This window comes from Triturus cristatus, chromosome 1_1 (assembly GCF_964204655.1).
Source record: "Triturus cristatus chromosome 1_1, aTriCri1.1, whole genome shotgun sequence".
Taxonomy (NCBI): Eukaryota; Metazoa; Chordata; class Amphibia; order Caudata; family Salamandridae; genus Triturus; species Triturus cristatus.
This window is the reverse complement of record NC_140579.1, coordinates 62,643,781-62,670,009: the sequence shown is the minus strand read 5'-3', so window position 1 is coordinate 62,670,009 and position 26,229 is coordinate 62,643,781. Positions and strand designations below refer to the sequence as shown.

The following is a 26,229-nucleotide window of genomic DNA, read 5'->3' as shown; positions in this document are numbered from 1 at the left end:
TTGACAGTGTCAAGTCAGACATATATTCATGTGAGCACTGCGACACTCAAGGTCAATACTCTTGGCACCAAAGAGTGCTGTTATAACTGTCAACATGTTTGACATTATGTGTGCTCAGAGCACAAATCAAGGGAATGTTACATTTATATAATTTGAACACTATAGTATCCAAACTACTATGACAAGGAATCAGAATGGATCCAAGGGTGTTTATGTGTAAAGATGCTATTTCTTTTCAAGATGGAAACATTTACACATACGAGAAACATAATTAAGTGTTACTGTTAAGGGCCTATTTAGAAGTTCAGCTGTCTATGAACATAGATAGCAATGCTTTGTATTTTCTTTCTTCCGTCGTTCATTGAAGAGAATGACTGGTCAATGTAAGTGTAAAGCAGACTGGGTGTACTTCATGAGACCAACACCATTTTTGAATAATGTTAGGCAACAGGTAAAGCAAGCCATTTAAAAATAGCATATCCAATCAACACCTCCCCCAAACATAGATCCGTATAATGTTTCCAGCTCTGCATTAAAAGCCAGCAAGCCAAAATGTACATGATGTCCCAAACACACGATCATTCGCACTCAAAGGATTTGCTAGGTTTTGTACAGGAAAAACATTTCATTCCTATTGGGGCATCTCAGAACAAAATTAAAATAAACAAAATCTTAAATGACGTTTTAGCAATAGACAAGGTATAAGGACTGATGCAAAAAGTAATTCCTTCTATCAGCAAAATATTTTTGACTAATACTACTTCACAAAGTAATAATTGATCAAACAGGGGCAACCCTATTACCCGAACCTGGGGCAAATTAAAGACTATAATACTAACAAAGGTTCAAGCATAAAATTGCACAAATCATAAATCTAACTAATATTGAAAACAATACAAATGAAAGAATTATACTAACAAATCATGAAAACTATATCACATAGAATTATTTTTGCTAAATTATAAAATGATACACCTACAGACTTAAGCAATATGGCTGCTTTTACTAAGACAATAATGTAAAAAGACAATTCAATAATAGACCAATTGTGCTCACACACTTACACAACACACCTTATAAAAAACACAACTGGCAGTGTAAACAGATAAACAATGACAGAGGCAAATAAATTAACAAAGACTGATCGAACAAAACCAGAAGTAGCAATCAATGCTTCCTCTTCAATATGTGCCAAAGGTAGGCGTTCCCGGCGTTTCGACCAAACTAAATTGGTATGGTAATCATCAGGACAGACAGTATAATTATCAGAGCATCCAACAGAAAATTCTGAAACAAATGTATATAGGGGTATAAAAGTCAAAGAATCAAATTCAATGATATCAGCAGAGCACAAGACCAAAATATCAGTGTCAAGCTTTCTAATATGATAGTGGGCTAATCAGCAAAAAAAGAGAAAAATCCAATTGAATCTTAAAAACACACCGGGTGGTGGAAAAAGGCAAATCAGTGTGCTCACAGTGTCATGCATTAAGGAAACAAGAAAGAAGACACCGAGATATGGTCCACCAACAGTGCATGTGTCAGTCAATCATAGCACGAGGGCTCTTAGGTGATCAAAATCTGTGAAAACCTACTTGATTATGACCCTAATTTTAACTAGGATTGCAAAAAAGGTGACGCCACTCAATGTAAAATGTAAGTGGCTCCTCGCCTGCAGGGTTTCACTATTGGTTACAGACAGGAAGTATGAAAACCTGGTACTAGTAAATGTATATATGCAATGGGGTTTCCAGGTTGAGTATGGGGTAGAGTTGGAACACTTCAAGGAAGATGTGGATGCATTGTGCGAAAAGCATGGTAATGATTTGATCATTGTGATGGGCGATTTTAACCATAAATTGAATCCAAAGAAATTAGATCCTTGGTTTAAATAAATACTGCGTGCATACAACATAGAGCCAGCAGTCTTTCCCAAATGCACATCAACTAGACAAGATTTAACATTAGGGAAGTACTTGCGGTCGAAGGACTTGTTTAGTCTAAATGGCAGGATGAAAACTGATCGCCCTGCAAAACAAACCTTTAAGATAGGCATGCAGCATTGCCCCATTGATTACATGTTTATTCAAGCATGGAATTTTTCAAAAGTAAAAGGCTTCCAGGTATCCCAAAGAGAAGGCAGCGACTACAAGCCCTTGCACCTTAAAATATTCAGGGAGTCTATGGGTCACCGTGAAATAGTACTTTCACAACAATTGATGTACCCAAAAAGCCTGACAACGAGACTAACAGAAGACTATGTTGAAAAACTGACTAACTTCCAACAGACTCTAAACACGGAAACTGCAAGGGGGCAAAATGTTTCTTGGTTTGAAGAAACAATATAACATGTAGTCCAATGCTTCAGAGTTGAGCTATAAAACAAGAAAAAGTGTCATAGTGAAAAACCAATAACCTATGGTAGACATTCTGGGTGGATCAATATAGAATGTGTGAATATGAAAAGGTTAATAAGAGAAGAAAGAAGATTAAGAACAAGTAATTAAACTGAAACAGGAATATAAAGTGTTAGTTAGGAACCAGAAGAGGATTTATAAAAAGAAAAGCTGGGAGAGCCTACTGGAAACAATAGAAACAAAAAATATACGCCAGATCTGGAGACTAATACAGGGAGCCACTGGACAGACACCTGGGACCTTGAGCTGTGTAGTGGAGGAAGCAGCATGGGAAGAGTACTTAGGCGAATTGTATGGGACAGTAAGTAAACAAACACACTGCGGTGGGGAGGTTGATGGATTTAAAAATCTCTTTACTGTAGATACCGTAAAGAATACTATAAGAAAGTTAACATTATCCCGGGCAGCAGGCCCTGAAAACCTCCCTGCAGTTACAATAAAGTCCCAGTTAAATTCGTGGGCAGAATTTTTATCTCGCATGCTTTTAGCCATATTAGAGTCTGGTAATATTCCCAAAACTGGAGGGGGTCTATAATTAGACCAATACACAAGAAGGGGGACAAGAAAGCCCCAAAGAACTATAGATTGATTAACTTGTTAGATATTGGTGAGAAGGTCTTTTCAAGGATTGTCCTGGTAGCTTGAAGGATTGGGTGGTCCAACGGTCGATTGTGCCGGTGGAACAAGGAGGATTTAAGGAAGGACACTCAACGATCGACCACTGTTTTACTCTATGGGTAGTGGCGCAAAAAGTATATGGAGCAAAGAGAGAAGTTGTACTATTGCTTTGTAGACTTCCGCACCGCGCTCGACTTGGTCGACAGGAGTTGCCTTTGGTAGACCTTGAAAAATATGACATCCCAGAAGGGCGCCTGGTGGTAATCTAGCAGTTACACACTCAGAACTGGGCCCAAGTAATTAAGGATAAGGTGGGATCCTTGACACAGAGAATTGCAATCAACAATGCCCTAAGACAGGGCTGTGTTTTGGCCCCCTTACTCTTTGCTATTTTTTCGGCAGATCTGCCAAGGTTTTTGGAAGTAGACAGAAGTGCAAGCCCAAAAATGAACGGAAAACAAGTATCCTGTCTACTTTATGCTGATGACCTAGTAATTCTGGACCAGACAGAGCTGAGTCTGCAGCGGAAATTAGATGCATTTAGCAAATATTGTGGTGCAAAGCATTTAACCGTAAATATGGAAAAGACTAAGATTCTATGCTTTGGGAAGAGAGATCAGAGGCTCAATTGGTACCTGGGCATATCTAAATTGGAAATTGTGAATGAGTACAAATACCTATTGTTAGACCTGTCAGCCCTTTGGGTGGTCCCTCCTCATCAATATTTATTTTGTCCCACTTTTGCCTCAAACCCTGTTTGAATTTTTCCTTTTTGGGAACCACCAGACTTTTTCGTGTTGCTGTAGATTCAGGGAGCCATTTTAGCTGCCCCTGAAACTTCTGTCTGAGGGCCTGAAGCACAAAATGGTGGCCACCTGTGACATCACCAGCATCCACTGGAACCTACCAGCACCTTCCAGAACATTCCAGAACTCTGTGACAGTTGGAGGCGGTTTAGAATGTTGGGAAGTTAAGACAGAGAGTTGGCAGTTGGAGCTGGCAGTTGGCACCTGACTGGTGAAGAGAGAGCAGCACAGCAGTGAAGGAGGAAGGAGTGAAGCAGCAGGGGTGGAAACTTGTGCCTGGAGTGGGGTCCATAAACCCACCCTTGATACTTGTCCCTACTGATGGATCCCAGCCTATAGCCCTGTGTGGGAAGAAGACAGAAAAACTCAACCTAAGGACCTGGACAGCAGGAACAGGCCTTAGAAGCAGAAAGCAGCAAGATCCTGACCTGGAAACTGGTTTCCCTGGAGTCCGGCGTCGAGTAGCCTGAGACCTGGAGCCCGAGGTGGAGAAGCGGCGCTGACTGAAGTAGCAGACGTCGTACCCGGAGCCGACCGAGGTCGTGAGAGGGCGCCGACGGGGGTCGTGAGGAATACCAGAGGTCGAGGAGGAAGTGAACCGAGGTCGAGTGAGCGGCGTCATCGGAGGAGTGAAGTCCGCCCTCCGGAGTCGTCGGAGACCGAGGTAGAGGAGCACCGGAGGTCGGGAGTGAGGATCGCACTCCGGAGTCGCCCGGAACCTGAGAGGAGGAGCACCGGAGGTCGGGGGTGAGGATCGCACCCCGGAGTCGCCGGAAGTCGACATCGAGGCCAGGCCGGCCGACGTCATCGGAGCCGAGAGCGCCATCGGACCGGAGCCGCCCGAAGTCGACACCGAGTAGAGACTGCCCGACGCCGTCGAATCGGAGGTCGAGATCGAACCGAGGCCGCCGACATCGGACCGGAACCGCCTACCGGCGTCGTCAACGAACTGACATTGTGCCGAGGCCGCCGAGACCGAACCGGAACCGCCTCACGGCGTCGACACGACTCCAGCGGCGTCGGAACATCAGAAAAAGGGCAGTAAGTGGAGTAGAGGGCGCCTAAGGCCCTGTGGAGACCTGAGAGACTGCTCTAAGGGGCTAGGGAGGTGCTGAAACCAACCTGACTGTGCCTGGGGTGAACTGGGACTAACCTAGAGAGGTTGTGTGGAGAGAGAAAGCCAGGGCACTGGTATTCCCCCCTTTGATCTACCTCAGTTTAGGCCTCAGCCTTGTCCCAGCCAGGGAGTAGCCCCCCCCTCAAGCCTTCCGCAACCCTACAAGCTGTGCCTGGGCCAAATCAGCCCTTAGGAATTGAAAAGTCATCTGATTACATGAGTGTTGCTGTATACTTTTAATTATTTATTGGGGGCACTGTATTTATTGAGTTTTTTACCTATTTATTGCTTCACTATATTTATAGGTCCACAGGACTTGATGGTGTACAATATTTATTGGTACAGTATTTATTGCCTCAAAATATTTAATTGCCTGTATTACCTGCACTGTTATTTATGTCCCTTGTATTTATGATCATCCCTATTTATTGAATCTACAGAAAATATTTATTTGACCTGCACTATTTAAATTTGTATATTGTGATTGTCTTATTTATTTTTCCAATCAGCAACTAAGAGAAAAAGATAAAGAAAGATATTTTCATAATTTTTACGGTGTAGGGTCGTTTTTGGAACGGATGCACGCATGGTTATTGTATGGGTATATTGTATGCTTAGCACTGCGCCTGGTTCCTGACCACTCGAGCCAAGCTACCACAGAGTGTTCGGGGAGTCCACCACCACCCTTTCAGAGTGGGAGTGGGCTGTTTCCAACATAAATTGGTGTTCAGTGGTGGGATTGAGCTGTGCCTACGTATACTCAACAATAACTGTGGGTAGTCCATAGGCCTACACCGGGAGTTTTCTCAAAAGCGGCCTTCCTAATTGTGGGTTTTTGTTTTTTTCCAAATTTACTCTGGTGGTGGGAGGAGGTATTATTAAAGGTACCCCCCTGCATTGTTACTGCACAAAACCTGTCCTCTAACCTGAGTGGGCAAGATGGAGTTTGTACTAGAAAATCTAGAAACGTACACTGTGGCCCAACTCAGGGAGTTTTGCCAGCGGGAGGGGGTGTACTGTCCCCCAGGAGCAAAGAAGGGTGCACTCCAAACCAGCTTAAGGGCTTGGGGGGAGGCACGCAGGGAAAGCAAGGCTGAGGAGGAAGACAGGGATGGAGAGCCTGACCCCGAGGGGGCTGAGATGTACCAACCTGAGGTGGGGAACCTGTCAGCAGGGCCCAGAACCATTTCTAGGAAGGGCAGCAGTGCCTCTAGCGGTGGCTTGTCTGAAGTGGAGCTAACAGATCGGAGGGAGAAAAGACAGCTCACATGGGACTTAGCAAGGCTGGAAAAGGAGAAGGAGGAGCAGAGGATGGCCCATGAATTGCGACTGAAAGAAATAGATCTTCAGATCTTGAGAATCGGGGCACAACCTGTTCCTAATGGTGGCAGCCAAACCCAAGAGATCACCAGGGAATCTAAACCATACCTGCCAAAGGACATAGTGGCTAGCTATGGGGTGGGCGACGATATCGCCAAGTGGCTAGCAGCCTATGAGGTCTCGTTGAGGGCCCATGGGGTTCCAGAGAAGTACTGGGGAGGGGGATTGTATAAGTACATGCCTCCAGCTGGTAGGGATGCTTTATTGGCCCTCGAAGAGGATGAGCAAACCCACTACCCCACCATGAAACTGGCGCTCATCAGAAAGTTTGGACTAACACCTGAAAAGTACAGACAGAAGTTCAGGGGTAGTCACAAACTGGGCACGCAGAATTGGGTGGACTTCCTGGACTATGCGAAGAAGGCAATGGAAGGTTGGATTCAGGGCAGTGAAGTGAGGAACTACGAGGAGTTGTTTGACCTAGTACTGAAGGAACACCTGCTCGAGAAATGTTTCCCTGAACTGCGGCAACACCTGGTGGATAGCAAGCTGACCAGTCCCCGGAAGCTTGCTGAGGAGGCGGACATTTGGGCTAGTACCCGGGTGTCCACAAGGGGGACTGGAGGGGATACTCAAAAGGCCGGACAGGGCGCCCCCCAGAAGAAAGAGGGAGGGGAAAAGAAAAAGGAGTTCTCCAAAGGCCCCCAAAATAACTTCCAAGGGAAGGGAACAGGATTCACCCCTAAGGCTAACCCGCCCAGAAACCCTAATCCTGGCCAGAGTCAGCAGCCAAGGGTTGTCCATTGCTATGAGTGCGGTGGCGTTGGACACTATAAAGGAGATCCGAAGTGCCAGAAACGACCACCCCCTCCCACTGGAGGAAAGACCCCCGGAGTAGCTAGTGCAGTGCTCGGGGAGGAGATGCCCTTAACTAAGGGAAGGGAGTGGGCGGGTGTCACTTTAGTGTCCCTGGGAGAACGGGAGATGGTTCCTAAGATCCAGGTGCCCGCAAATACCGCAAAGTATGGGCAGTGGGTCACCATCAACGGCCAAAGAGGGGAGGCTCTGAGAGACACAGGAGCCAGTATGACTATGGTGCGTAGTCAACTGGTGTCTCCAGAGCAGGTAATTCCCGATGTACTCCACCCAGCCGCGATGGCTGACGGCAGAACAGGTCACTATCCCGTGGCCGAGGTTCCCTTTGAATGGGGGGGGGGTTGCAGGTTCACTTCGAGTTGCCGTAAGCCCTGCCGTGCCAGTCGATTGTCTGCTGGGGAATGATATGGAGCACAACGCTTGGAAGGAGGTGGAATACCGGACTCACACCGAGATGCTGGGTACACCTGACTGGGCCTGTGTTAGCACAAGGTCCGCGACTACCCGAAGAGGGAGTTCATTTCGGCTGGAGCCTGGAACAAAGGCCCAGCCAGCTGCCAGACAAGGGAAGAACCGAGGACAGGAGGAGCCTGCCTCGGCGTCTCCACCCCGTAGGACGGATAGGCCACCGGAGGTGGTGGACCAGGAGTCTGCGGAGGGGGACGTTACCAACCTGGAGGACCTACCCATCCCGGCCGAGTGGCACGTGGAGGGAGGCCCGTCCAGGGAGGAATTCTGCCAGGGCCAGAGGGAGTGCCCTACCCTTGAGGGGCTGAGGCGACAGGCCGAAGCCCAGGCAGCAGGGAACGTTGAAGGGAACTACAGTGTTTACTGGGAGGATGGCCTCCTCTACAGTGAACCCAAGGCATCCCTACATGGATCGTCACGAGCCTTGGTAGTTCCTCAACGTTATCGAGTCTTCCTTCTGGAGTTGGCTCACGAGATACCATTGGCAGGACACCTGGGGCAAGACAAGACCTTCGCCCGTCTGGTCCCACACTTTTATTGGCCTCAGATGAAAGTGTCGTCCGATACCTACTGCCGGACATGTGTGTCTTGCCAAGCCAGTGGGAAAACAGGGGTGAAGCTGAAAGCTCCCCTGGAACCACTTCCTGTCGTTAGCACCCCCTTTGAAAGGGTGGGCATCGACATTGTGGGTCCGTTAGATCCGCCAACATCAGCTGGTCACAGGTTTATCCTGATTCTGGTGGATCATGCCACACGGTACCCAGCGGCAATACCTCTGAGGACCATAACAGCACCTGTTGTGGCTAGGGCCCTGATGGGAATCTTTACCCGAGTGGGTTTTCCCAAGGAAGTTGTGTCCGACAGGGGGACCAACTTCATGTCAGCGTATATGCGGGCGATGTGGAAGGAGTGTGGAGTGACCTACCGGTTCACAACTCCTTACCACCCCCAGACCAATGGTCTGGTGGAAAGGTTTAACAAAACCTTGAAAGGCATGATCAGAAGTCTGCCTGAAAGCCTGCGGAGGAAATGGGACGTCCTCCTACCCTGTCTACTTTTCTCTTACAGGGAAGTGCCACAGAAGGGAGTGGGCTTCAGCCCCTTCGAGCTTCTGTATGGGCACCCTGTACGTGGACCTCTCAACCTGGTGAGAGACGGATGGGAAAGAACTCCCAGAAAGCTTCCCCAGGATGTGGTGAGCTACATGCTGGCCTTCCGGAGCCAGATGGCTAAGTTGTGGAAGCAAGCTTCTGACAACTTGGAAGCCAGCCAAGCAGTGATGAAGGCGTGGTATGACCACAATGCTCACCCGGTGGAGTTGGAGCCTGGCCAGAAGGTGTGGGTGATCGAACCCGGAGAGCTTAGTGCCCTCCAGGATCGCTGGTCAGGACCCTTTGAGGTGTTGGAGAAGAAGGGTAAGGCTACCTACTTGGTGGACCTGAAGACCCCTCGTCAGCCCCTGCGGGTGCTGCATGCCAACCGCCTCAAACCCCACCACGAGAGGCCCGAAGTCATCTTGATGATGGTGACTGACGGAGGAGAGGACGTGGAAAGCGAGCCTCTCCCTGATCTGTTTGCATCTCAAGAAAAGGATGGGTCGGTGGAGGGAGTGATTCTCTCCCCATCTCTAACTCCTGAACAGCAGGAGGACTGTCGCCAGGTCCTGGGGCAGTACTCTTCGTTGTTCTCCCTTGTCCCGGGTAGGACTCACCTGTGCGTCCATGATGTGGACACAGGAGACAGCCCACCTGTGAAGTCCAAGATCTACCGGATGTCAGACAAGGTGAAGGCCAGCATTCATAGTGAAGTCACTAAGATGCTGGAGCTAGGAGTGATTGAACCTTCTAGCAGCCCCTGGTCTAGTCCGGTGGTGTTAGTACCGAAAGCTGCACCACCGGGTGCCCAACCAGAACTGAGGTTCTGTGTGGACTACCGGGGACTGAATTCAGTGACAAAAACTGATGCTCATCCGATCCCTAGGGCGGATGAATTGATTGACCGGCTGGGAGCTGCCCAATATCTAAGTACCTTTGACCTTACTTCAGGGTACTGGCAGATCTCGTTGACTGATGGAGCAAGGGAAAGGTCAGCCTTCTCCACGCCCAATGGCCACTACCAGTTCTGTGTGATGCCCTTTGGGCTCAAGAACGCACCTGCCACGTTTCAGCGCCTGGTAAACCAGATCCTCACCGGAATGGAGAGTTTCTCTGCTGCTTATCTGGATGACATAGCCGTCTTCAGTAACAGCTGGGAGGATCACTTGCGTCACCTGCAAGCTGTTCTCCAGGCCCTGAGACAAGCTGGATTGACGATCAAGGCCAGCAAGTGCCAGATCGGGCAGGGGTCGGTAGTGTACCTTGGACACTTGGTGGGTAGGGGAGCGGTGCAACCCCTCCAGGCGAAGATCGAGGCCATCATGGCCTGGGAACCCCCCAAGACACAGACTGAGGTCCGAGCATTTTTGGGCCTCACGGGATATTACCGCCGCTTCGTGAAGGGGTACGGTACCATCGTAGCCCCCCTCACGGAGCTCACGTCCAAGAAACAACCTCGACGGGTAGTCTGGACGGAGGCCTGTCAGCAGGCCTTTGTGAGATTGAAGAAAGCCATGTGCGAGGCCCCGGTCTTAAGGGCCCCAGACTTTTCCAAGAAGTTCATTGTCCAGACAGATGCATCAGAACATGGCATTGGGGCAGTGTTATCGCAACTCAACGAAGAGGGTCTGGATCAACCCGTGGTCTTCCTATCCCGGAGACTACTTCCCAGGGAACAGAAGTGGAGTGCAATAGAGCGTGAAGCCTTTGCAGTGGTATGGGCTCTGAAGAAGTTGCGGCCATACCTGTTTGGATCGCACTTCCTAGTTCAGACCGACCACAGACCCCTTCGTTGGCTGATGCAAATGAAGGGGGAGAATCCCAAGTTGTTGAGGTGGTCTATTTCCCTACAGGGGATGGACTTTCAGGTGGAACATCGGCCTGGAGTGGACCACGCCAATGCAGACGGTCTCTCAAGGTATTTCCGCCTTAGTGATGAGAACTCCCAAGGGGTTGGGTAGCTCTCCCCACTTTCAGCTGGGGGGGACGCGTGTTAGACCTGTCAGCCCTTTGGGTGGTCCCTCCTCATCATTATTTATTTTGTCCCACTTTTGCCTCAAACCCTGTTTGAATTTTTCCTTTTTGGGAACCACCAGACTTTTTCGTGTTGCTGTAGATTCAGGGAGCCATTTTAGCTGCCCCTGAAACTTCTGTCTGAGGGCCTGAAGCACAAAATGGTGGCCACCTGTGACATCACCAGCATCCACTGGAACCTACCAGCACCTTCCAGAACATTCCAGAACTCTGTGACAGTTGGAGGCGGTTTAGAATGTTGGGAAGTTAAGACAGAGAGTTGGCAGTTGGAGCTGGCAGTTGGCACCTGACTGGTGAAGAGAGAGCAGCACAGCAGTGAAGGAGGAAGGAGTGAAGCAGCAGGGGTGGAAACTTGTGCCTGGAGTGGGGTCCATAAACCCACCCTTGATACTTGTCCCTACTGATGGATCCCAGCCTATAGCCCTGTGTGGGAAGAAGACAGAAAAACTCAACCTAAGGACCTGGACAGCAGGAACAGGCCTTAGAAGCAGAAAGCAGCAAGATCCTGACCTGGAAACTGGTTTCCCTGGAGTCCGGCGTCGAGTAGCCTGAGACCTGGAGCCCGAGGTGGAGAAGCGGCGCTGACTGAAGTAGCAGACGTCGTACCCGGAGCCGACCGAGGTCGTGAGAGGGCGCCGACGGGGGTCGTGAGGAATACCAGAGGTCGAGGAGGAAGTGAACCGAGGTCGAGTGAGCGGCGTCATCGGAGGAGTGAAGTCCGCCCTCCGGAGTCGTCGGAGACCGAGGTAGAGGAGCACCGGAGGTCGGGAGTGAGGATCGCACTCCGGAGTCGCCCGGAACCTGAGAGGAGGAGCACCGGAGGTCGGGGGTGAGGATCGCACCCCGGAGTCGCCGGAAGTCGACATCGAGGCCAGGCCGGCCGACGTCATCGGAGCTGAGAGCGCCATCGGACCGGAGCCGCCCGAAGTCGACACCGAGTAGAGACTGCCCGACGCCGTCGAATCGGAGGTCGAGATCGAACCGAGGCCGCCGACATCGGACCGGAACCGCCTACCGGCGTCGTCAACGAACTGACATTGTGCCGAGGCCGCCGAGACCGAACCGGAACCGCCTCACGGCGTCGACACGACTCCAGCGGCGTCGGAACATCAGAAAAAGGGCAGTAAGTGGAGTAGAGGGCGCCTAAGGCCCTGTGGAGACCTGAGAGACTGCTCTAAGGGGCTAGGGAGGTGCTGAAACCAACCTGACTGTGCCTGGGGTGAACTGGGACTAACCTAGAGAGGTTGTGTGGAGAGAGAAAGCCAGGGCACTGGTATTCCCCCCTTTGATCTACCTCAGTTTAGGCCTCAGCCTTGTCCCAGCCAGGGAGTAGCCCCCCCCTCAAGCCTTCCCCAACCCTACAAGCTGTGCCTGGGCCAAATCAGCCCTTAGGAATTGAAAAGTCATCTGATTACATGAGTGTTGCTGTATACTTTTAATTATTTATTGGGGGCACTGTATTTATTGAGTTTTTTACCTATTTATTGTTTCACTATATTTATAGGTCCACAGGACTTGATGGTGTACAATATTTATTGGTACAGTATTTATTGCCTCAAAATATTTAATTGCCTGTATTACCTGCACTGTTATTTATGTCCCTTGTATTTATGATCATCCCTATTTATTGAATCTACAGAAAATATTTATTTGACCTGCACTATTTAAATTTGTATATTGTGATTGTGTTATTTATTTTTCCAATCAGCAACTAAGAGAAAAAGATAAAGAAAGATATTTTCATAATTTTTACGGTGTAGGGTCGTTTTTGGAACGGATGCACGCATGGTTATTGTATGGGTATATTGTATGCTTAGCACTGCGCCTGGTTCCTGACCACTCGAGCCAAGCTACCACAGAGTGTTCGGGGAGTCCACCACCACCCTTTCAGAGTGGGAGTGGGCTGTTTCCAACACCTATGGATCTGGTTTGACAAATCCTTCAAGTGGCGTATGCATTTGGAGGCCCAAAAAGTCAAAACTCGGACATCTGTCTATGGGCTGAAAAAATGTAATTGTATCTACGGGTACATGTCTCACAGACCAGTGTTAAAGGCCTATAATGCTATGATACCACCACAACTACAATACGGCTCTGAAGTAATTGGCTTAAGTGGCAAAAGCAGCTGGGACGTAGAGGAAGGGAAATGTATAAAATCCCCAATGTCTCTACCAGGCTCATCCATGGTCCAGGCAATTAGACTGGAGCTGGGAGTACAGGCACAAGTGCCCTTAGTAAGATTTTGGAAAAGATTGGGTATAAGCCCAGCTTAGTGAACTAAAATGGGCAAAAGAGGTCAGGAAGAAATTGTATCTAGTTTGTGAAAACTTAAATGTGAGAATGGACCGTAACGTAACAAAAAGCGAACTCAGAACTCTAGGGACAGAATTGTCTAGAATGGAAGACATGGAGTATCTGAGAAAGAAGAGTCAGTGAAATTTATGATAGCGAGTTGGGAGAAAGAAATTTGGTTCCCCTATTTGGATATATTACCCAATCAATGGCTTAGAGCACATGTTTTAAGATTGAGAGTTGGTGTTAATTTTGGTATGATTAACAGGAAAGTAAAAGCAGAAAGAAGGCAACCTGATGGTAAATGTACATGTAGACTGGGCATAAAGTGCAATAATTTACATATTTTAGTGGACTGCCCAAAAGTGCTAGCCCTGCGGACAGTTTTTACGCCCATTTTTTTAAAAAATATGCGACCGTTTCATGCGCACAAGCAATCAAACTTCTCACTGATATGAGAAATCTTGAAATTTCAGCAGCCATCGCAGAGCACATGGAGGCCGTAAAAAGGATTTTCATGGAAAGGGCAACGAATGGCTGAGAGATATGATGGAAGTTAGGATAGTTTCCTTGTCAGAAAAAGCCTTGTGTCTTATATTATTTTAAGAATATTGTATAATAGAAATTTGTTACTGTTTTAAATAATTCTATGTCATTTTATAGAAGTGTGTATGTATAACAGTTTTAATACCGAGTAAACGAGGGAAAAAGCTCATGGAAATTGGATAATTGTACTGGAAGTTATGATGAATTGAACATATTTTTAGATTTATTGTAAAGGGTGATGTTTAATGGGTTTAAAGACTAAATGGTCTAAATAAACGTCATGTTTGACTTGACTCAGAACACATGAATTCCAAGTTACCAAGTCATTGAATAATCCGTAAAACACACCCACCCAGAAGTCCTGGCCTGCCTTCGTCTCAATCACTGTGCATAAAGGTGTAGGCATGTCGGAAGCAGCATTTAATAAGGCACTGCTCCCCAGCATGGAGACGGAGGAAAGACAACGTAACTACGTAGTAGTCAAACCTACTGACCGAAGGTCTTAAACAAATAAATAACCGGGCTGAAAATAAATGAATTAAAACAAAATAAGGAAAATAATAAATAATATTATAGAAAATTAAAACAGAAGGTACCACACATGTGTGGACATAGTGATACTATTAGACCGATCGTAACCAGGTAATTGGGACAACAGCACCAGGATAAAGCGGTCCAAAAAAGCCATCCTACTTACAAAAAAATATATAACACCTTTTGGCTAAGGCCCTATATTTTATGCTTCGAGCAAGTCAACCTCATATTTAGTGGGGTATGCAAAAAGGAAAGCTCAAAAAGGATGCACCAGGACAAGAACTAGCTGCAAGCAATCCTTATTGCTGGACTCCTAGATCCGGCAATTTGAGGTCAAGCTTAGTCCCTGGAACGCCACCTCCACCAGTCATATTCCACAATTACTGGATTGTGTGACTCAGCAAGTAGGAGGCCTGAAAAAGGCTCACAGGTTACCTCGAAACTTAGGTCTGTCAGCTTGAAAAGCTGCCACCCATAGCTCCAGGTATAGAGGACAGCACCTGTGCAGTGGGGATGGAGGACAACTACATGCAGATGGCGTCCAGTGCTGACTGTTACAGTACAAGTATCTCAACCATCTATCTGGGACACTTCAGTGGCACAAAAATGGGGGCTGAGGAGAAAGTGTACAGCCAAACTGAGCCAACTTTGGCTGCATGCAGAAAGTCCCTTCCACACACTTTCTTTAGAACCACATGGAACAAGAACTCTAGTCATCTAGGCAGCTATGTTTAAGGCAGCCAACATATAAAGGCTAGAGAGCAACTGATTTTTAAAGTCTCCCATGCGAGATCAAGCCATAAATCTGACAAGAACACCAATAGCAAAAAGTAAGTCCAACATAGACCACAAACATATGACTGCCCTGCCTGCCTTATGGACTAAGCAGGCAAACAGGATGGAAAAAAAGTAATTCAATGAAACACACACACTTCTCCAATGTCCTTGGAAGTCCCCTATTATTGTCTACTTTTAATCGTAAGATTATTTTTCAATAAGGGAAGGCATGGTCTAAGAAATCCTAGAATAAACTCTCATTCTGAGTGAATTCCCTCAACAACAGTTAATCCTCATTCAGCCACACTATTAGTAAACAGACATGAAACAATTCCTTCAGACTAAATGAGTTGTCCTGGCTCTGGTTGAAATACCCAACAGTGCCAGACGGCATAACTACATAATTCATCAAATTTTAAAGGCATGACAACTGACAGTAAATACAGTAGACATCACCTATAACATCTTTCATTTGCACATTAACCAACATCTTAAATTCAAATGCAACCTTGCAGGCGCTGGAAGATATACTGCCATCTACCCATTCACAAATCCAAATGTGACAATCTCTTCAAACACAACCTGCTAATAAAGTATTTAGAGACGAGTTGAGTTGGAACTATTGTACGAAAGGGCTGGTCTCATAGCTGCCACTAACAATGACTGAGATCGAGTTGATTCAATGAAAGATAACCTTTAGCCTTAACAAGCTACCCCCAATGAATAAGAATTGGTGTAACACAAACGTGTTCAAAGCAACAAATAAATAATGCAACCATGACCTGGCACTAATAAAGGCACTATTAACCCCTTCTGTGCCACGCCCTTTTCCCCTCCTGTGCCGGGCGTTACATTAGTGGGTGGGGTTCATGACGAGATAGTCTCGTCATGGGCACAGCGCAACCGTGCTCCATGACGAGACTATCTCGTCATGGGCACTGAAGAGGTTAAAAAAAAATACTGTAAACATGACTGTTGATGGTGTGAATCACAACAAAACAATCTATCAATGATTAGAAAGCATTATCAAAAGGTCGTTTGGAAAATGAAAAAGGTTGGCGAACCAATTTCATTAAAGAAAACAAAGGTAATCTTCGGCATTTATAAGGAACTGGTAAATAGGGAAGCCTTTAAACAATATTATACATGCCACAACTCAAAATTGTGAAAACCGACTGCAGTTTTTCAAACCAAAAACGTCGACAATCCATGACAGTCATCCTTTATCTTCTTCAAAACAGCTCAAGAGTAGAATATAGACTAGTAAGCCTCTCTAAGACCAAACACCAACCAAGCTTCCACATAGTTAACAATATGGTGAAAGGAATGCAGCACAGCAGTATTACACAGGGTCTAATAATAAACCGGGAACACTTTATGTATCTCTACCTACCAGGCCATCAAATGGTCTTCTGGCATGCTTATGATGCAGAGACATACGAGATTCCGAGACACATAAGATTGTACGAGACACACCTAAAGCCATCTCACCCTGTAACGTATATCAAGCAGGCGTGCCAGATTGTAATCCCCTCCCCATAAGGAAGAAACACCTAGCGTCCTAGTTTCATGTGGTGCCATATTATCTAGGAATTGCATGTGTCCCATACTCATATATACAGGCAATTATTAATGGAGTGCCATCCAGGAAAACCTTAACTTTATTAAACCTACCCTTAACATCCACTGTTTTGCACTGTATTGTGTAAGGCACCCGTGTGCTATCAAAACCAATGAACCCCAAGAGAATGCAGAGAACGTAGTACTCCAAATCAGGCCTCACCATTTGTTTTCCAGTTTCCATAATTTGGATAGTATCATGTGGGTTTCTTGCAGACAGGCTATTTGTATGATTCTACGTCTAAGAAAGGAATGTAAGTGACAGTGGTTGGCAGGTGTGCCCATCCCCCTGACGTTCCAGGTAAGAAATGTGTATTGCTGGATCATGGTGCAAAAGTGAGACGTTTTCCTAAAATGGGGGAGCCATTCATGGCCCCCCGCCTCTCTGGTTGAAAGGTAGAGTACGGACAGAACATGTTGAGAAAAGGTAGGAGAGTGTATCTTGTGGGCACCCGTACATAGATACTTCACAGTATCCCCAAGTTGTGCTATATATCATGACGTCGGAGATGATAATCAATCCATACAATGGTCATAACGGCCCAGTCAACAGAGAAAACATGTACTGGCAACCCAAGCAACAGTAATCAACAGAAAATTAAACAAACAAAGGAAAATGCTACTTACCCAGTATGCATCTGTTCTTGGCATGTAGAGCTGTAGAGTCACATGCTGAGCATAGCCCACCATCTAGTGTTGGGTCCGGATGTTTGCACTTTCGGTGATAGTGCGCATGGGCTTCGACTCCATTGTTAGATTGTTTGCCGCAGAGGGTGATAATAGAGTTAGTAAGAGTAGTAAGAGATGTCCATGTATGTATGTATCTAAGTAAGATGTAACTGCAACAGGTATAGGTACCCAGGGAGGCGGGTGGGGGCATGTGACTCTACAGTTCTACATGGCAAGAACAGATGCATACTGGGTAAGTAGCATTTTCGGTTCGAGGCAAGTGAACTGTAGATCACATGCTGTGCATAGACTAAACAACAGTTATCTCCCAAAGCGGTGGCTAACCTGTAGCTGATGCAGTGGTCTGAAATAGTGTACATAAAACTGTTCGGCCCACACCAGCTTGCTGACTTGCTAACACATCTACACAATAGTGTTTTGTGAATGTGTGAGGTTTAGACCATGTTGCAGCTTTGCAGATATCATCTATGGGTATGTTTCCTAGAAATGCCATAAAAGCCCCTAGTTTGCGAGTGGAGTGTGCTCTAGGGAGAATTGTTACAATTATTTTTGCTTTTGCATAGCATATCTGAATGCATTTGACTATCCACCTTGCAATAGTTGTTTTGTTTTCCGAAAAGGTTTTGTCCTTTCTATGTATCTTTTCACATCTAAAGTGTGTAAAGCACTTTCTGCCACAGAATCTGGTTGAGGTAAGAACACAGGCAACTCAGCAAATTTGTTGATATGAAAGGCAGACATGACTTGGTAGAAATGCAAGGTTGGTCCGCAGAAACACTTTGTTTTGATGTATTTGTATGATTGGTTCTTCTATGGTTAGTGCCTGAAGCTCACCCACTCTCCTCAGAGATGTGATAGCTATGAGGAAAGCTACCTTCCAAGTAAGGAACTGTACCTCACATGTATGCAATGGTTGAAAGGGTGGACCCATTAGCCTGGTGAGGACAATGTTGAGATTCCACACTGGAGCAGGTGGAAGTCTTGGAGGAATGATTCTTTTAACTCCCTCCATAAATGCGTTGATGACGGGCACTCTAAAAAGAGACAGATGTTGTCTGTTCTGTAGGTATGCAGCTATTGCAGCAAGATGTAAGCGTATGGAAGAAGAGTACGCTAAATTGGAACGCTGCAGATGTAGTAAATAGCAAATTATGTTTTGAACTGAAGATGGATCTATTTGGTTGTTATTGAAGTATATCACAAATCGCTTCCACTTTGTTGCATACCATGCTCTTGTGGTAGGACGTCTAGCCTCTTTGATAATATTAATACAGTCTGGTGGAAGATTAAGGTAGCCAAACTCTAAAATTTCAGGTGCCAGATCATAATGTTTAGATTGCTGGGATCTGTATGTCTTATTTCTCCATGGCTCTGAGTGAGCATATTGGGAGTGAGGTGTCGTTTTTAGAGAGGAACTACTGAGAGCTCCAACAGGGTTGTGAACCAGGGTTGCCGAGCCCATGTGGGATAAACTAGGATTAATGTCAAGGACGCCTGTCTGAGCCTCTGAACCAGTAATGGAATGAGTGGGAGAGGCAGAAAAGTGTAGGCAAACATCCCTGACCAATTCATCCACAGTGCATTGCCCTTGGACAATGGGTGAGAATGTCTGGATGCGAAGTTTGGGCAATTTGCGTTTAGGTTTGCGGCGAACAGATCTATGTCTGGAAAGCCCCACATCTGAAAGAATGGGAGGAGAACTTGAGGGTAGAGTTCCCATTCGTGAATCTGTTGTCTTTGACGACTGAGCAGATCTGCAACCTGATTTTTTACTCCTGGAAGGTGATCTGCCAGGAGAAACATTTTGTGACGTATGGCCCATCTCCAGATGGTCTGTGCTAGTTGTGCATATAGTACATTGCTGTCATGTCGTCTGTATGGACCAGGACAGCTGTGCCTACTAGATGAACTTGAAACGCTTTGAGAGCTAGAAAACTTGCTAGCAGCTCTAGATGGTTTATGAAGAGTTGCTTTTGCTGCAGGCTCCACATGCCCTGAATTGTATGTGTTTGGAGATGAGCTCCCCAACCAGTGAGCGATGCGTCTGCTGTTAGCACTATCTGTGGAACTCGGTCGATAAAGGGCCGCCCTTTTGAAAGGTTTTGTGTATTGCACCACTGCAGAGAGCGATGGGTGCGGCCATCCACCAACACTAGATCCGATAACCGACCCTGAGACTGGTTTCACTGACGTGCTAAGCACTCTTGAAGGGGACGCATGTGAAGTCTTGCGAAAGGGACTATTAGTATGCAAGACGCCATCATCCCTAGTAACTGCATGAACACTCGAGCTGGCAATGAGTGACGAGGCTGAAACTGGCAGAGCAGTTTTTGCATGTTGCGTATTCTGGCCAGATTGGGGTAGGCCAAAGCCTTTTGTGTATCTATTGTGGCTCCCAGATACCCCTGTGTGTTGAATGGCTGTAGATGAGACTTAGACAGGTTTACTGTGAATCCAAGCTCGTGGAGCAACTGCACTCTTTTGCGAGTGTGACAGACAGCTGTTTTACAAGCTGGCTTTTATGAGCCAGTCGTCCAGATATGGGAAGATGTGAATGTGTTGTCTTCGAAGGTGAGCTGCGACTACTGCAAAGCACTTGGTGAAAACTCTGGGTGCGGTTGTTACTCCGAATGGGGGCACCTTGAACTAATAATGCTGTCCTGCTACTACGAACCTTAGGTATTTGCGATGAGCAGGATGTATTGGGATATGAAAATAGGCATTCTTTAAGTCCAGAGTGGACCGGAAGTCACCTTGTTGAAGTAGTGAAAGTACTCGTAGAGTGATCAAGTAAAAGTGGTCTGATTGAATGTATAGATTGAGTTCTCCGAGTTCCAGTATAGGCCTGAGAGATCCGTCCTTATTGGGAACTAAGAAGTATAGGGTGTATACTCCTGTTCCCTGATGTTTTAATGGGACTGGCTCTATTGCTCCTTTTTCTAACAGAGATTGAACCTCTTTTTTAGAAGGGTGAGATGTTCCTGTGACATTGCATATGATCTTGGAAGAATGTTTGGGGGGAGTGTCTGTAAGCTCCAGGCAGTAAACGTATTGAATAATTTGTAGATCCCATTTGTCTGTGGTGATGGTGTTCCAGACAGAGAGAAATTGAGAGAGACGTCCCCCAACAGGAGTGGAATGATCAGAGGTTAGTGGAAGCAAGTCACTGTGTTATTAGAGGGGGAAGTGCGTGTGGAGTTGCCTCTGCCTCTTCCCCTACCATTGTTTCCTCTAAAACCTCCTCTAAAATATCCTCTTGATGAGGGCGATTGATTGTTGCCTTTGTAAGAGGAGGAGGGATTTTCTGTGGTAACAGTTTTGGAACCACCCCCTTAAAAGGAGCGGCGAAAGAAACCTCTACTAGCAGGTAATTGTAAATTGAAATTGAAAATTGAAATTGAAATAATTGTAAAGCCCCCATGGACTTTGCGACCTCAGTATCTTTTTTCATTTTTTCCAGCGACATGTCAACTGCTGGTCCAAATAGGTGTTCCTTGTCAAAAGGTTGATTAAGAATGGAGGCCTGTACCTCAGGTCTGAAACCTGATATTCTTAACCATGCGTGTCTGCGTAGCAACACACTTGTGTTTTCTGCACGTGCTGCTGTGTCTGCTGCATCTAATGCCAGTGGCGTAACAAAAGTTTAAGGGGCACCCTGCATGTACACAGAGGGGCCCCCACTTCGTGTTTTATCCGGAGGCCTCAGACCGTAGTTCTGTTCTGAGGGGGGCCCCCTGCAGCTGGGCCCCCCCCCCCCCACCACTGCAGGGGATGCGGGGGCCTGTGTTACGCCCCTGTCTAATGCACATTTGATGGAGGTATTGGTAATGAGTTTTCCTTCTTGTATGAGATCATTTGCCTTAGCTTTATGCTCATCAGGTAGATATTGGATAAGTTTTTCCAACTCATCATAATGAGCGCCATCATATCTGGCTTGCAAAGCCTGAGCAATGCACCAGTGATTAGCTGCCTGAGAAGCTACCCTTTTACCAGAGGCATCAATTAACATAGACTATTTATCAGGAGGAGGAGCTTTATCTGTTTGAGAATTTGCTCTTTTACGAGCAACAGAGACCACCAAAGAGTCTAAGGGCAGTTGACCTTTGATGTAAGCAGGGTCAGTAGGGGCATCTGCATGCTTAAGCATCCCCTTAAGCATTGGTAAAGTGTGTGTTGTTTTCTGAGTGGAGCTTAATGTCTCGAATAAGAAGTCCTCCTCTAAAGTTTCTTTATGTAATTCCACCCCATGATAGTGAGCAGCCCTATTAAGAAGCTCAATATTACCTATATTGTCATCAGCAGGTGATGGCCTTGATGGATACAAATCAGGGTAAGTATCTGTATGTCGATCAGTATTATAATCCTTCCATGGATCAACATCGTGTGTGCCTGTTGTCATCCCCTCCCCCTCCCCGTCCCCAACACCCTCATCCTGTGGGTCAGGTGATAGTGGTGGTGGTGAATTAGTGGGGGTAATAAGTAGGTGAGGATTAGTAGGTGAAGAAGGTGGAATATCAGGTGGTGATGGGTTTGTAGCCATATTCCTTTACTTTAGAGGTATATGATGCTCATCCTGATGTGCCAATTTCCTTTTTTCAGGTAACTTGACATGAATATGTCCAGTATCTGGGTTGATAACCAGTTCTTTTTGTTTCGGATCCGGAGTTGGAACATCGGACCAAAAGTCTTTTTCTCTTTAGTTGTAGTTTTCGGCGTCGAGAGTTTCGGCTCCAAACTCTTCGTCACCGAAGATATAGGCTTGGACAAAGATGGAGGCTAGACATGCTTGCTTTTCGGTGCCGAGGATTTTGGTTCGGTGCCGCTAAGAGGCTGACTCGATCACGAGCCGAAAGGCTTTTTCTTGGTGCCGACCCTGGCCCGTAGGCAAAGGAAGGACCTGAGCCTTTTAAGGTTTTGGTTGTTGGGTTAAGGGGGTTTCTGTACTCATGGTACGTCGACCCTGTGTATTGTACTCCACTTCTCTCTTCCATGTCGGAGTCGGCTTCGGACACCGATACATGTTGTTCTTCTTCGGCTCTTTGAGCGTGTTCTTGGTTGGAATCTTCTCCGAAGATGTTCGGTACGGAGCCGCCTTGTTGCATTTCGTTACGTCGAGCCCGACGGTCACGGAGCATCTTCTTCGATCGAAACGATCAGCACGCATTGTAGTCCTTCTCGGCATGATCCGGGGACAAGCAGAGATTGCACACTTCGTGCAGGTTGGTGTGCGGAAACTTGGCACGAGACCTGCTAGCGAGCCCAGCGCGGGTAGCCCAACGGCCCTCCACGAGTTTTCGGATCAAAGATTCTTGGTTCGAAACGATAAGCAGAGAATAGGAAACGCGATCGAGAAACAATACAGTCGAGGGCAGTGGACTGCGCGTCGAAGGGAACCCGAGAAACGGTGCCAAACCGGAGCGCAGCAATTCACATCCAAACCCGATAGCGGAAAAAAACAGTTCAACAATGGAGTTGATGCCCATGCGCACTATCACCGAAAGGAGGAGTCACTTACCTCGTGACTGGAAAAGACTTCTTCAAACAAAAACAAAGTGCAAACATCCGGACCCAACACTAGATGCCAGGCTATGCACAGCATGTGATCTACAGCTCACATGCCTTGAACACAAACTTATTACAGTTGCAATTGTGTATTAGCATATGGGGGTAGCTAGAATTATCTCCAGCTGTATCACTGTTTCACTGCCACATCAATATGGATTTTGAAATGGCACAAAAACCGGACCATTTGCTGCTCTGCTCAACAACAACAACAAGACAAGACCAGGCCATCATACAGAACCTCACTGCAAAGGGCAAAAAGAGCTCAGGCAATGCCATCCTCTGTCATTAGAGAGACTGTATGGCCTTGTTGGGACAATAACACATCTCCTGATGCCAATGAGTCGAAACCTTAATATGCTGCCTCTGCAAGGTCCCATAAATCTTGAACCAGCGAGGCCTGTGCGGCCACATCTTGCTCCCTAGCCGGGGCTCTCACTATATGACATGGACGCTACCTCTGCCTCCGAACTTGTTCTGAACGTTGTGTCACCAGACAAATGTCATGCCCTGTCATTTCCAGCCACGACAAGACCTGCACCGGTGCAATGAAAAAATATCTTGCCATCTGCCAGCACTATGTAAAGATCCAGCCATAGGAGAGGTTTAATTGTTGCAGTGTGCGCTTGACTTCCAGGAAACTCTGCCTTCTACACTATATTCATCTTGTGTAATAGGGATAGAAGCAGGTTTTACTGCCCTTCAGTTCTCATAGGCCATGTTTGATAGCTACACGGAAAATATGGTCTCTCTCACAGTAAACAAAAATAAGTGCTCCACCATTGGACATGGGGGCATTCCAGGGGAGATACGGAGTGGATTGGGGGATTAAAGACCACACAGGGACTTTATGTGCCCTCTCCGCAGAGAAGAACTCCCCCAGGAGCACAGTCTGATTTAGCCATATTTAAATCAAATGGACCACAGAAGGATCTTCAATCTTTTCAGGGAGTCCAATGATGCAGATATTATTTTGGCGCAACTGCCCTTCAGCGTCCTCTGATCTATCCTGGAGGAGCTGTATCCCTTTTCTCAAGTTGGTCATCTGTTGCTGGAGATCAGAGGCCGATGGTCTCAAGACTGCTAATATAAATTCAGTCTTACCAACAAGGGCAGGGTGAGCCCACAGCCTGCAGCACTCCAGTCGGGTCACATAGATTAAGGTCTTTGTAATGAGTGCAAATGGGGGTAGGAAATTAGCACCAACCCACTTTGAGCAATAATTGGAGGGCCGAACCTGTTCCACAGTTTCCTGTCTTTCCGTGTGTGTAAACTGGCTAAACAATATTAAACACTTGCTCACATTCCAGCAGCAGCTATTTGCAACAATGACACCAGATTCCAAAATTCGCAGAGACACTTACCAAAAAGATTTCAATGGCACCCAGGATGTACATGGAGGCTGCAAAGGTGGTTCCAAGGTAGAAGCAAAGCCCCACTGCTCCTCCGAACTCTGGGCCTAGAGCACGTGAAATCATGAAGTAAGAGCCTCCGGCTGTGAAGGCAAACAAAAGGGACAGGTTGTGAGAGGCTATAAGACTAAGGGATTGAGACGCTTAGCAAGGATGATACACATAGATGAACATCTACTCAGTCGGAGACAATTGAAAACTGAACATCAGAATTTCAGGTTAGTGTGCGAACACTAATATTACTATCAAGACAGAGAGGAGTGACGGCTATTGACGCTGGTTTTAGATTGCAAATATGTTAACTGGATACAAAGGAGGAGGAATTGCTTCTGGTAGGGTCTGGATAGGGTTAAAGGAGTAGGGCCGTTTCTACCATTAGGCAAGGCTAGGCGGCCGCCTAGGGCGGCAAAAGGTGGAGGGCGGCAAAAAACTAAACATGCATGCATGTGCGTAATGCAGTCCCAGGGTACAGAAGGCTCCAACCCTTCAGGACTCAGTGCCCCATTTTGTCGGGGTCAATGAATATCTGTGTTGTTCGGCAGAGTCAGGGGCCCCTCATCACAATCTGCAGGGAGTAGGGGCTGGGCATCATTCTCTGTCACGCTACTGAACGGAGGCCAGAAAGTGAGAACCATGCAGATTCCGGCGATGGAGACTCTTTTTCTGTTGAACCCGCCTGTGCCCCTGGGCAGTGTGCCGACTGCGGGACACGAGAAAAGTGCTGCATATGTTCTCACATGCGTTCAGTATGTGCTGTACCATGAGCTGCAGTCTGGGGGTCGGGAAAGTGATAATGGGATACAACGTTCCACCCCTCTACCCCCTCTTCCCACCATCACTCACATTCAAAAGGCCTTACTTGGAGCACACATGCATTTTTCCACCCTAGATGGAACGAGGGCCTAAAAACACCACTAGGCCACAGCCTTACCACGACACAGGGACTGCTGGACCAGGCCTGGCTTAGAAGCCACGTCTCAAGTTTGATGGCACTATATTCCTGTTTCTATTCATGCCTTCCTTTACAGTCCACTGTTGATGTATCGTGACGGCAGGTGTACCGTGAGTGCTGCCTCCTCTGTGCACCTTTACAGATGTTACACTGCCCTCTGCTGGTAGTGCCTGCCACTGTGAGCCTGTATTACTGTCTTCTGGCCTCCGTACTCTGGTAATGTACTGCAGCTGTGCTTCCCCCGTTACGGTCACCTGTCCCTGTGTTAACATTACTGTTGCCATGGGGGCCCACCAGCATTCCGGGATATTTAATGCAGATTGAAAACCATGCAGCAGAAACGTGTACATAATATATTGGCACAAAACTCAAAAAGTGACGTCCCGGTCTGTTTAATTAAAAACAAAACAGACATCACTTAAAACTACAGATCTCACATGTGGGGGCCTCGTGGTGGTCTCCTGCTTGGAACAAGCTTTTGGAGATGGTTACAGAGCATGAAAAAACTGACAAGAAGTTTTTGTCCCAGGCTAAGTAAAAATACATTGAAGAGGGTAAAAGGAAGCACTTGTGTCGTTTGAATGGAACATTAGTATTCTGTCGCATTTTGAACAAGCATTTGCAATGCACGAGGTCTCGCATTTACGCGAGTTTGAGCTATTGGCATTGTAAATGACAATGCCTTTTATTTATGCTTTGGTTTTTAAAACAGAAATAAAAGGCATCGTCATTTACAATGCCAATAGCTTAAACTCGCGTAAAGGCGAGACCTATTGCATTGCAAATGCTTGAGCTCACATGGGGCCTTCCACCCGTTAAGTACCAAGAGTCCTGGGTGCCTGTGTTATTGTACAGCTGGTACCTGGCCCGCCCCGAAAAAGATTATCCTGGCATTGCTTGATATCTTGTCTACGATAAAGCTTGCTCGGTCTCTAGAATCTCGCCCCATAAAGCAGCATACTATGGGTTGGTTTGATTCTGCGTGGGTCTGTGTATCTGCCCGTGCTGGGTGTGATTGGAAGTGGAAGAGGCCAGTAGCCCTACTGTTCTCCCAACTCAAGCCCATGATAGCATAACTGGGCAATAACTTACAT

At 46.9% G+C, this 26,229-nt stretch overlaps 1 protein-coding gene across 2 annotated transcripts in view; it reads right to left on the bottom strand.

Moving 5' to 3' along the window:
• Nucleotides 1-26,229, bottom strand: part of LOC146869412 (solute carrier family 12 member 6-like) — an 815,412-nt gene that overhangs the window by 469,168 nt on the left and 320,015 nt on the right. For both annotated transcript variants that reach the window (XM_085599784.1, XM_085599788.1), the window contains exon 6: nt 24,136-24,266. In XM_085599784.1, the coding sequence (XP_085455910.1) occupies nt 24,136-24,266 (131 nt within the window). The remainder of the gene's footprint in view (nt 1-24,135; nt 24,267-26,229) is intronic.